The following is a 13,632-nucleotide window of genomic DNA, read 5'->3' as shown; positions in this document are numbered from 1 at the left end:
TAAAAAAAACTTTCAGTTGTCATATACAGAATTAAATACACATTTTTTAACCTTGATTTCAAACATTGCCAATGTTGAAACGTATCTCAGCTATTGTCAGAGTCTTTTTAAGATTTTAGGGACATAAAACTGAAACGCAGCCTCACACTGTTTTGTCCTGACTCTGGGCACCAGCAGGAGACCACTCCCTGAGGTCTTCAAAGACCAAGATGGTTCATATGGATCTAACATGTCAGAGAGGTACTTTGGCAAAAAACATGAAAAGACAGAGCTTTTTTTTAAATCTATTCTATGAACTACAGGAAGCCACTGCAGTTGGGATGTATATCGTTTCATATGATACCGGTTTAATACGATACCCTTATCGATATTCTTTATCAACACCGGTATTTGTCGGAACTCTTATCGGTACTATATGTAATTTATGTAAAAAGATGATGTTAAAAATGCATTTTTGATAAGATTTTTATTGCCACAGGAGGTTAACATCATGTTAGGAAGGATTTTATCAACACCTGCTTTTAAAGTCTTAAACAAGTCAAATATGTTTGCAGTGCAAGGTGTAATGCAGGTATGTCATCATCTTGTAAACGCCACACAGATCCATCATTGTTTCCATTCATTACAGTTACACTCGCTGGAAATATTTATGTACTGTAAGTAAAGCACATACCTTTTACATGGTACTGTATATTTTATAATAATATATCATATAAATCTGTGCAATCATTCAGTATATTAGGTGGTTTTTGAAGCCATGCAAATGTGGCGTGATGGAGTGATGTCAGAGGGTGACTAGAGACCTGTCAGTGGATGCTATCTTGCTTCTGAGCAACTTTATGGATTATTACATTACTTACATGTTTTACTTCTTAAAGTGGATTAATATTAGCTTGTGGATCACTGGATTGCTAGATACTGGACTTTGAGGGTCTTTTGAGGAGTAAATATTGCTGTGTTTCAAACTTTTGTGTGGTGTTGCTTCCTTATTTTGGATTACTCCAAGCAGAATATAAGCAAATGTAAAAAAAATAAAAATCTTTCTCTCTACCGGGATTAATATCACATTTTTTATAATGTTTTAACTCTGCCATTTCTATACCATCTGTAATAAAAAACAAAACAAATAAACCAGAGATTAGTTCACTCTTTTATTAACATTCTAAGTGAATATCCATCCATCCATCCATCAATCTTCCTCCGCTTATCTGAGGTCAGATCATGGGTGCTGCAGCCTAAGAGTATAAGAAAAAGGAAATTAGATAAGAAAAAGCGCAGTAACAATGTACAAATACATTTGAGTTTACACGTTGATAAGTAAAATAAAGCACATACAAGGATTCATAGTCGTCATTTTAACACTAGTGCTCCTACTATAGTATTTGAAGCTGTCAAGTGAACATGAACTTACCAGTGAAGATGTTTATTCAGTGATCGCGTCCACAGAAGGCTGCAATAGTAGCAAGTGTTTTTCACACAGCTTTAGAGCGACAAGTAGTCATATTTGCAAAAGAAACGTATCACCTGACACATAAAAGTAATTTGGGAAAGGTTTAGCTTTGTATTTAGTTAGTTTGGTAGTTTGAGGCGGCTGTGTGTCCCGGAGGCAGGCACAGAGATGACCCCAGAAAGGTGCAGGGCTGCCGTGTTTAGAGAGTTGGCTGGAGTGTTTGTCAAGTGCACTGTAAACATGATTTCCCCTTTCTCAATGACAGCATCTCAATCCCATTATGCCAATTTCCGGGACTTTCCGCATTTAGATTATGTTTCCACAGATCATTGATTCCATCCGCGATTCCAATGATACATTATGAGCAATAAGAACACACCTTTTTTTTTTTCGGATTTTAAAGAAAATAAAAAACTTTCGTAAGATGTGGCTAATGGGAGTCACTGTTGTAGCCTTCAAAGCCATCTAAAACAACTTCGGAACCATCAACGTTTTATATACACACTTGAAGTACTGTGTGTGTATGTATATATATATATATATATATATATATATATATATATATATATATATATATATATATACACTGTAAAAACAGACATGTTCAACATTTACTGCATTTTGTTCATTTTAATCAATGCTGGGACAGATATCTTCAGTTTCCATAGCATCGCACTTCTGACTTCCGGCTACAAATCTGTGTTCCTACTTCCGGAAACAAAGGCGTGTGTTCTAATCATGGCCAAATCGATAACAGACAACAAAGAGGACTATTTTTGGACAAATGAGGATTCACAACCTTATTTTTTCGAAGCTGGATATACTGAGGATGAACTACTGCTTCTAGAAGTGACGGAAGCCAGGAGAGTGAGGTGAAAGTGACTTTGACGCAATAAATGTGGAACTTTGAACCATGGTATTTTCACATAAATTAAGTACTTCCTCAAATAGACCTGAAAAAAATGCCCCTGGCCTAACTCACAACTGAGTGAGTCAAACTTTTATATTAATCATGACACATGCAGCACGCCGTGTGTGTTATTACGATATAGTACATAAGCTGTCTAGCCAGCTGTGTACAAACAAAACATGAAATGTGGGCTAATACTTTACAGGTACTATTATATGATTGCATTCCTACATCGGTTTTACCGACTGGAAGATGTCGATTTGAGTGTCGGGGGTGAGAGCTACTAGAGCAGACAATTGTTTACAGACCATTGATCCCTGCTGTGGTAGTGGAGGTACATTGTGGAGTGGAGTCATTGGGTTTCAGGCTGTCCGATTGTCTTTCAAAATGACAGTAGAACTCATTCAAGTTGTTGGCCAGACGCAGGTTACTTATAAAATGAGGGGCTTTGGCTACGGTAAGAGCCGAGCTGTCTGATTAGACCCTGTGTACATTAAGCCAGATAACTCATTAAATTAATATTTATTCAGCCGAAGCCCCGTGTCGGCCACATTAAACCATCGTTTAAGGTTCCCCTCCTTGGATAATGTTTTACACGGGAAAGTGCGCGGTCTATTAAATCTCCGGCTCTTAGCTTTGTATGGACTCATTGATTGTTTACTAACTGAGTTGGGAAAGGAAGTGACGTCAGAAAGACCGCGCCCCACACAGGAAGTAATGTCAGAAATAACGCACCACAATAAAGCGGTTTCGTAACTCGGAGATAACCACTGGAAATATGGAGGTGAGTCACCCAGAAATGCCCGTGTTTCTCCTTCCATCTGTACAGGCGCTTGTGGAAAATACACATGAATACCTTAAAGGCCTACTGAAATGAGATTTTCCTAATTAAACGGGGATAGCAGGTCCATTCTATGTGTCATACTTGATCATTTCGCGATATTGCCATATTTTTGCTGAAAGGATTTAGTAGAGAACATCGTCGATAAAGTTCGCAACTTTTGGTCGCTAATAAAAAAGCCTTGCCTGTACCGGAAGTAGCAGACAATGTGCGCGTGACGTCACGGGTTGTGGAGCTCTACACATCTGCACATTGTTTACAATCATGACCACCAGCAGCGAGAGCGGTTCGGACTGAGAAAGCGACAATTTCCCCATTAATGTGAGCGAGGATGAAAGATTTGTGGATGAGGAAAGTGAGAGTGAAGGACTAAAAAAAAAAAAAAAAAAAAAAACTAGATGGCAGAGCCATTCAGATGTTATTAGACAAATTTACTAGGATAATTCTGGAAAATCCCTTATCTGCTTATTGTGTTACTAGTGTTTTAGTGAGATTATATGGTTGTACCCGTACAACCTGAAAGTCGGAAGGGTGTGGCCACGGGTGTGGTGACCACCAGTGTCTCCGAGGGAAGCCACGTTTCTGGACGAGGCGAAGGCAGCCGATGCTTCCTCCATGGTGGAAGCATCCGACGGTTGGGGGCGTCCGGCGGGAGGAGGCAAGAGAGTCCGCAGCTGTCTCTTTGACAGGTGCAGGAGGAACGACGTCTATGGTAAGAGCCGACTTATTACCACCATTTTCTCACCGAAACCTGCCGGTTGACATGTGGTAGGGAACCATGTTCGCTTGACCGCTCTGTTCCATGGTAAAGCTTCACCGTCATCTTTCGGGAATGTAAACAAGGAAACAAGGAAACACCGGCTGTGTTTGTGTTACTAAAGGCGGCCGCAATACACCGTTTCCCACCTACATCTTTCTTCTTTGACGTCTCAATTATTAGTTGAACAAATTGCAAAAGATTCAGCAACACAGATGTTCCATTGTACTGTGGAATTATGCGATGAAAAGAGACGACTTATAACTGTGAACGGTGCTGGACCAAAATGTCCGCGCACGCGTCATCATACCGCGACGTTTTAGCATGATACTTCAGCGGGAAATTTAAAATTGCAATTTAGTAAACTAAACCGGCCACATTGGTATGTGTTGCAATTGTAAGATTTCAGCATTGATATATAAACCATTAGACTGTGTGGTCGGTAGTAGTGGGTTTCAGTAGAGTAAAAGTAAAAAGTATGTTGTTAAAAAACTACTTAAGTACTGAGTAACTGATGAGTAAACTGTTGGTTTAATGATGACGGCAACAAGTAATGCACAAAAACATAAAAATAGCAATAAACAAATTCAGAGCCAGTAATATCTCTTAAGCAACTAAAACAATAATATAAATTAAATAATATATATTTGGTTTTACACTGTATTGAAAAAAACATAGAAAATGAATTTTACCTTTGCAACCTCATTATACTATTGGCTAATGTAAGTTTCTCAATGCCCAACCTGTTTTTTGTGCCTTTAAAAAAGATTTAGAACCCTACATTAAAACACTCTACCTCTATCAACCAAAAAGCTTGTGAAAACGATGATGCTGTGTTCCAAATTTAAGTTATTTACAGAGATTGAGTGAACCTATGGCTTTGCACGTTGTTTAATTTATATATATATATATTTTTTGCATTCTATTTTAGTTACTTTGAATTTACAACCCCCTGGCGCTGTTTTGTACGGTTTTTATACTGTTTTGTACTGTTTTTGTACTTACTTTGATAATTATTTTCAACTGTTTGTAAATATTGAAATTTGTAAATAAAGGTTTATTAAAAAAAATGTTTTTTAAATGTGCAGTTAATCATTTGACCGCCTGGTGTAGATTAACTACGTTCAAAGTATTGGACAGGACATCAAAATGTGCAAATAAAGTTGTACTTTATATAAGAAAAAAATGGGGATACAAACGGTACAAAACGATCCTTATATCTGTCATTCATTCATCACCCGTAGGCTTGTAACGCTCAATCTCATCAACCACAATCCACCTGCTCCCACTCCTTTTTTACATAAGGTTTGCCGCAATACATTGTGGAACATGCAGTATTTTAGTTAACCCTTTGTTAGGCTATAAAATAGAAAACAAATCAATCCAGTGTCAGTGTCTCTCAAATAATATATATCAAATACATGTATAAATCAAATCAATTCACTTTTAACTCTTTTTAGCTGTGAGTAATAATTGATCAATTTATCAGCAATTAAATCTAGCATGCAAATTATGAATGATCATCCCACATGAACTATATAACCCATAAGTTACAACACCTGGCTCTGTTTAATTGGTGAAACGGAGTCAAACGTCACCAGTGCCTACATATGATTGGTGAAACGTAGTCAAACGTCACCAGTGACTGCATTTGATTGGTGAAACGCAGGCATGTGATAGATACTACTTTGAAGGTCTGTCTGACAAAACAAAACAAAGCGTGCATTAACAGATCGATAAAAATCCGTAGCAAGTAGCGAGCTGAATGTAGATAAATGGAGCGAAATTAAAAGTAGCGTTTCTTCTCTATAAATATACTCAAGTAAAGGTAAAAGTATGTTGCATTAAAACTACTCTTAGATGTACAATTTATCCCAAAAGTTACTCAAGTAGATGTAACGGAGTAAATGTAGCGCGTCACTACCCACCTCTGTACAGGACCCCTCTCCGACCATCCCTGATTTGTGAGTGGCAACCACTCACAATCTCATCAATGTATCTCTCTTTCCAGGGCGACTGTGGAAATTGTATTTATTTGCTTAAAACCACCGTAAAATAAATCTAAGACGGTCAATCCAAAATTGACAGACGCATAGGGAGTTTTTATTTATCAAGACAAACCCGCGGACGAAATACGTTTTTTTTCTTTGAGTGAACTAGTTTTAACATAGTGTAACGACCTGCTGGGATTGATGCCGTGAATGTACCACGCCTGGAAGGCGATTGACAAATAAGGATGAAGTGTTTTTGTTGCGGAAATAAGGGACAAGGATAGACCTGCGTGTGGGAGGAACAAGATAGGTGTTGGAATTGAGCTGTGTTAGTATAAGTTGCTCAATAAAAGTAAAAAAAAAAAAGTGTCAGCCTTTGTGTGCACTTCTTTAGGATGCTACAATTGATATCAGAAGTAAAACTTTGCGCATACTACCGCTTCTTGTGTGCTCAGCCTGCTACGTCACCAGAATGCCACAATGTTTCCTGGTGACTTTGTCAAGATTGAAAAGTGGCAGCGGCTGTAGATGTCTGTGTGGATTCGAGCCGAAAGGAACTCGCCACAAAGAAAGAGAGGGGGAGAAAGTAGAGCAACGGCGTTGGCAGCAGAGCGCATACTGCTTGCCATGAGGGAAAACCTGCTTGTTGTGACAGAGCGGTTGTTGCTGGACACACGACAGACTCTTTGGAGAAAAAGGAGTTCCGTGTGCCTGGCGATCCTTGGCAGTCTTCAAAGTACCCCAAAGCTGCCACAAATTATTGAAGGATACAGGAAGAACTGTGGACACTCTTGTGATCTTGGATCACATCGGATAGTCTTCCCCGCAGGTTTAAGGACCAGTCATCGACAATTTAGAGTGAAAAGCAAATTTTTTTTTCACTTGTATACAAAACATTCTAACTTGGATTGTTTGCCTGGCTTCGAGACTCTCCCGTAGGACAATGCAGCAAATACACGACAGACTCCCTTCATGTCTCTCATGGACACACACCTGTTGTTGTTGATTTTGGACTAGCGACTGCATGACTTCAAGGCAGTGGAACAGAGACACAATGCAGGCTCACACTCAAACATGCATCCACAAAAATATATGCCACACACATACATACCCCACCCACCAATCCAACGCCCTCGACGCAAATCCCATAGGGGTGATGAAAGGATGGTCAGCGCCTGAGATTTGCGGCCTACCACCATGACCCCACACTCCCTTCCCTAGATATCTCGAGATGTATGTTGTAATATGTATATGTGCTTTGCTATGGAGGTTGTTTTCCCACTCCAGACTGGGCCCCATTAGGAGCCCAGTCTAAATTGTATTTTTTTTCTCATCTTTCCCCAGCGTTTAAGCTTTTTCCCCATCTTCTACGGGGCGCCTTGTGGCGACCCATCAGCGTTCCTGTTCTGTAACCCTGTACACCGTTTCTCTAATCTTGAACGGGTTTGTGCTGAAAACAAAGTTGCGTTGTACTTGTGCAATGACAATAAAGACCTATCCTTTCCCTATTCGCCCGCAATGGAGACTTCCAGGTTTTTGGCAAGGCGAACTGGAAGGAATTTACTGCCCAATTTGAACTGTTGGCACGGGTTGAAAGATGATCTCTAGAGGAAATGGCCTTCCAGCTTGCAATGTGCCTCACTGGTGATGCCTTGTCAAGTCTGCTGCTACTTAGCCCAGCAGAGTGAAGTGATTCTGGGGATCAGCGAGAGTCACTAAGGGACATGGCTAACAACATGCTCACATGCCTGCGGCCATCCAAGGGGAGCTTACCCGCGATCACTTCCTCCAGGCCCTGCTATCAGCTGACTTGCGTGTTCAGATATTCTGTGCCCATCCCACATGCCTCCAGTCAGCCCTTGAGCAGGCTACAGAGAGAGAGATGCTGTGCACCAGTGCTTAGAGGGTCGTGCTTGGTGATACAGCTCAGGTAAAAGAACAAAAGGGTCTGGGCCTGGTGCCAGGGGACCGAGCGTGGATGGAGTTGCTGACCCAGTTGATTCGGGCAGCCGCACTACGTGACGATTGACGCTCAAGACAGCGTTCTAAGACACGTTGGAGCTGCGGTGAGGCTGGACACTTTTTCCGTGATCGCCCACATATCCAGTCAAAGGGAGAAATGGAGCAGGGGCTGTAAAGATGGGACAATACGAGCCCCTAAAAATATGTCACCCCAAGGAGGACACATTACAGGTTGCTCAAGAGAAGGGGATGCAGGCAGTGGGCGGAACAGATTGTTAGCCAGCACACCTAGTAATAGGATGAACCTGGGTAAGGAACTGTTGGTACACTCCTGTGACTGTAGAGGACGTGGGGGCAGGGGGGATACGTTGCACAGCATTAGTGGACACAGTGTCCTCTGCAAAAATAATAAAGACAGAGGTGGCGCCAAGAAGGGTTGTCGTTTTACCTACCTCAGTAAAGCTTCAGTCACCGAAGAGATAACTCTAATGGTCAGGGACATTGTGGTGAATCTGGTCAATGTTCGAAACCCTGCTTTCGTCTGATGGCTTGCTACAACAGGCTGGGGAGAACCAGTCACAGGGGAGACCTGTTGGCAAGTGGTGGTACTAAAAGCTTTGAGAGAGTCGGTCCTACAAGAGGTGCACAGAGTCCCGGGATCTGGGCACTTTGCCATATTCAAGATCCTAAGCCACCTTCGCCAAGTCATTTATTGGTCAACACAGAAGAGATGTGATTGACTATTGTGAGCATTGTGACAGATGCGTGGCAAAGAAGGGCCCCGCAGACAGATCACATGCACAGCTACAGCAATTCCCTGTCCTATGGAGAAATTGGGGATGGATGTCCTCAGGCCCTTCCCTCACACAGAAAGAGGTAACCACTACATCCTCACACCGTGGACTACTTTACAAAGTGACCTGAAGCATACAGCCTGCCCGACCAAGAAGCTCAAAATATTGCAGATGCGCTGTTGGAAGGAATGTTCGGCAGCAGGAATGTTCGGCAGCAGCTTATCCTGCCCTAGAGATCATCCACACTGATCAAGGCACCAACTTTGAGACAAGGCTTTTTGCAATATTGTGCGAGAAACTTGGCTCTCGGAAGACCTTGATCACACCCTGTTACCAACAGAGTGATAATCTTGTAGAGAGATTTAACTACACCTTAGGACAACAGCGGGACTGGGAATGCCATGTTCCCCTCGGACAACAGCGGGACTGAGATTGCCATGTTCCCCTCCTGCTGCTGGCATACAGGTCAGGTATTTCACATTTCCTGCTCCAGCTGAGCTGTTTTAATGCTGGGCCAAGAGATCTGTACGCCCGCATTAAAAGGCATGCGCCAAATGGTCCACCAGTAGCTGAGTACGCCAAGAGATCACAAGACCAGCTGGAAGGAGCCCATGAATTTGCTAGGAACTAGCTGTGGAATGCTGGCTGTTAACAAAAGAGGAATTATGACATGCATGAAAAAGGGCAACATTTCACGGCTAAAGAGTTGGTGTGAGTGTACAACCCCTAACAGTAAAAGGGAAGATGCTAGCTGAACAGTGACTGGATGGGCCCTTGCAGAAAAGTTTGTCCTGCAATGTGACCAGCGAGCACCGGGGACTCCTGCAGGAGTAGGAGCGGAGTGTTACACAAGATGTAACACTTCCTGTAACTTCTTCCCCAAACTGTCACAAAATCTCTAAAGTGGGCTGGTCGCCGCCCACTTGGAAGATTTTGTTGTCCCCCTCAGGGACGAGGGACTTTGAAAGAGAGGGCTAATGTAACGACCTGCTGGGGTTGATGTTGCGTTTGTGTGGGTGATGTTCACAGTTGCCATGGCCGTGAACCTAACACGCCTGGAGGGTGATTGGCGAATAAGTAGGAAGTGTTATTGTTGCGGAAATAAGGGAGGAGAATAGACATGCATATGAGAAGAACAAGATACGTGTTGGAATTGAGCTGTGTTAGCCTTGGTTGCTCAAGACAAGTTAAAAATATAGCGTTAGGCATTGGTTACACTTCTCCTGGAAGCTACAATTTTGTTAAAGTAACATCAACAGCAAGAAAATGATTAAATGACACAAACAGGATGTGACAACGAGATCGCTCAGCTTTCCCCCAAGTCCTCTACGTAAAGGTTCTGTTGCGGGTATTTGGGGTTGATCTGGTGGGGTGGCTCTACCATATTTTTATGATTTCTACTTGTGCGTTGCTACTTATCCTGCCAACAAAGTTAGGCACATACCTGTTGTTGCAGATGCCAGATATGGAGCGGTACTTGCTGATGTGACTGTGCTGACAAAGACCTGGATATGTTAAAGGTGGACATCCTGACAGCTCTGCTATAAGTTCCACATGCTCCCATGAAAGCAAACCTATACACCGGTAAAGATGACAACATAAATGGTTCATAGGATTAAAAAAACAGTATCAAAGTTTAACAATAACAAAAATAATCATTTTATCTGGATGATAGTCTATTTTGAACAGAGACTTAAACATGGCCTTATCTGAAAGAGGAACTGCACTTTTGGGGGGATTTTGCTTATCGTCCACAATCATTATCAGACATATGACAATGGATGCAAGTGATTATTTATTTTGCAATCTAAATATTAAGGAAATGGGATCAACAGTCCACTTACGATGGAGCCAACAGGAGCCGCACAATTCAGCCTCCAAAGCCTTTAAAAAAACATCCAAACACCTCAATTGAGGTATAAACGTCTCAGTGGCCTAGTGGTTAAAATGTCCGCTCTGAGATCGGTAGGTTGTGAGTAGGTTGTGAGTTCAAACCCCGGCCAAAAGACTATTAAAAAATGGGACCCATTGCCTCCCTGCTTGACACTCAGTATCAAAGGTTGGAATTGGCGGTTAAAGGCCTACTGAAATGAGATTTGTTTATTTAAACGGGAATAGCAGGTTCATTCTATGTGTCATACTTGATCATTCCACAATACTGCCATATCTTTGCTGAAAGGATTTAGTAAAGAACATCCACGATAAAGTTCGCAAGTTTCGGTGCTAAGAGAAAAGCCCTGCCTGTACCGGAAGTCGCAGACGATGACGTCACATGTTGATGGCTCCATACATATTCACATGGATTTTAATGGGAGCCTCCAACAAAAAGTGCTATTCGGACCGAGAAAATGACAATTTCCCCATTAATTTGAGCGAGGATGAAAGATTCGTGTTTGAGGATATTGATAGGGATGGACTAGGGAAAAAAAAAAAAAAAAAGTAAAAAAAAAAACGCGATTGCATTGGGACGGATTCCGATGTTTTTAGACACATTTACTAGGATAATTCTGTGAAATCCCTTATCTTTCTATTGTGTTGCTAGTGTTTTACTGAGTTTAATAGTACCTGATAGTCGGAGGTGTGTCCACGGGTGTGTTGACGCGCAGCGTCTCAGGGGAGTCGACGGCAGCTATGGATGGCACAAGCTCAGCTTATATCCGGTAAGAAGCGACTTTTTACCACAATTTTCTCACCGAAACCTGCTGGTTGACATTCCATCGTGATTCATGTTTGCTTGACCGCGCTTTGATCCATAGTAAAGTATCACCTCCAGGAATTCTAAACAAGGGATCACCATGTGTTTGTGTGGCTAACTTGTGTGCCCTACTCCATCTTTCTACTTTGACTTCTCCAATATTAAATGAACAAATTGCAAAAGATTCAGCAACACAGATGTCCAAAATACTGTGTAATTATGCGGGTAAAGCAGACGAATTTTAACTGTGTGTGTGCGCAGCGCTCATATTTCCTTAAAACCTGTGACATGTTGCGTACACGTCATCATTACACGACGTTTTCAAGACGAAACTCCCGGGAAATTTAAAATTGCAATTTAGTAAACTAAAAAGGCCATATTGGCATGTGTTACAATGTTAATATTTCATCATTGATATATAAACTATCAGACTGCGTGGTGGGTTGTAGTGCGTTTCAGTAGGCCTTTAAATTACCATAAATGATTTCCGGGCGCGGCACCACTGCTGCCCCCTGGTCCCCTCACTTCCCAGGGGGTGAACAAGGGGATGGGTCAAATGCAGAGGACAAATTTCATCACACCTAGTGTGTGTGTGACAATCATTGGTACTTTAACTTTACTGCTGGGTTTTTTCTTGGACCACAGACCACGGCCACACGCACTCGTGTTCAGGGTTTACAATGAATTTTATTTTGTCAGTCTCTCTCGTGCTTTTCAGCAATTGTCTTCTCGTGCTTTTCAGCAATTGTGTTCTTCTTCCTTTTATTCTCCTCCTCTCCCTCTTGCTCTTGTGTCACCCCCCGTCAGTCTCCTCCCCTCATTGTCTCCGACGCTGCTAATAAAGGAACAGGTGATTAGATAACTCATCCTGCTGAGATATCCACTCACCTGTCTTCTGCTTCATGGCTGGCACCTGCACACACCCTGCCCGCAGGGAATGCGTGGACCTCACCCCTTCCACATAAGGTTGTATATACCTCATGTATTTACATATGTTATGTTGTAATGGGCACTTTTAAAATAAGATTTAATATTTAAAAATCACAACGTTTGCTTATTTCTTCTTCATCACTGATTATTATCACTCACTGCAAACTTTATAAGAGACAACAAACATAATAAAAAATCACTCACTGTGCAACGTCTGCTGTCATTAGGATGCCGAATACTGGGATGTTCATACAGTCCCATTTAAGTGAAGAACGTCTCATATTCTCACTAAGTAAGTCTGGCCATTTTCAGGTCCTAAACGGCTGTCAAAGTGTACCAACTTGTCTAAATACCTACTCAGACATCTTCTGTCCTGGTAGGATGCATGATTTATGATCTAGAATAGACTTACAGGGAGCAAGTAAGCGAGTAGGCAGCAGACCACTCGATTATGTAGACGCACACGCTAGTGATCACAGCCCCGCTATAAATAGTTTGTCCTCGCTAGCACTTATCATAACAATATCACTAACGGTGTATTGCTCCGTTAACGTGGCAATACAAAGTTATCAGGGGTGGAACCAGACTTGAGAGAGGTAGTAGGAAACCTACAAATTGATACAAATAAGACACGAAGCAAGGTCGACACTCTCGGGTAACAGATGTTCAGCGGTTTACAAAAAAGGATTTTACAGATATCCAAGAACAGATATTCAAAGAGAAACGAATATTGTGAAGATATGGTGGAATTTAAAAAGTTCAGAGAAGAAATGGATGCCATAAAACAGGAGGTGGAGAAGCTGAACGGGGAAAATGCAACATTGCGCCAACAGTTGAATGCCATGCAACAAGATAACACCCATTGGGACAATAGCAGTGTTGTGGAGACCATTAAAATAGAGAAGCAGCAGTGTGCCATGTCACAAGATAACACAGATTTGAAGAACTTTAGGGAAGAGATGGCTGCATTGAGACAACAGCCCAATGCCAGACAACAAGATGTCACCAATCTGGGGAATATCACTGTTTTGGAAAACTTCATAGAGGAAATGGGTCAGTTTACGTGACAGAATGACATCATCATTGCAGGGCTTTGCATCATTCCTCGATCCTATGCAAGAGCAGTTGACAACAGAGGAGAACCAGATAACATAGACCCTGCTTCAACATAGCAACACGTGGTCAATTTTCTGCAATCATAGGGAATTGATGTCAATATTAACACTGTTGATGCATGCATTTCACTGAATAGAAGAGGCACCAACACCACGCCAGTAACTATCATTAAGCTCGCCCAAAGGA

The 13,632-nt window shown here is 41.9% G+C and overlaps 1 protein-coding gene across 1 annotated transcript in view; it reads right to left on the bottom strand.

The window, feature by feature from the left end:
- The window catches only part of tpo (thyroid peroxidase), a 91,627-nt gene that overhangs the window by 60,245 nt on the left and 17,750 nt on the right, over nt 1-13,632 (bottom strand). The window contains exon 4 of the mRNA XM_061895058.1: nt 10,150-10,279. Coding sequence (XP_061751042.1) covers nt 10,150-10,279 — 130 coding nt within the window. The remainder of the gene's footprint in view (nt 1-10,149; nt 10,280-13,632) is intronic.

Source organism: Nerophis ophidion, linkage group LG03 (assembly GCF_033978795.1).
Source record: "Nerophis ophidion isolate RoL-2023_Sa linkage group LG03, RoL_Noph_v1.0, whole genome shotgun sequence".
Classification (NCBI taxonomy): domain Eukaryota; kingdom Metazoa; phylum Chordata; class Actinopteri; order Syngnathiformes; family Syngnathidae; genus Nerophis; species Nerophis ophidion.
The sequence above is the reverse complement of the archived record's forward strand: the minus strand, read 5'-3'. Positions and strand labels throughout refer to the sequence as shown.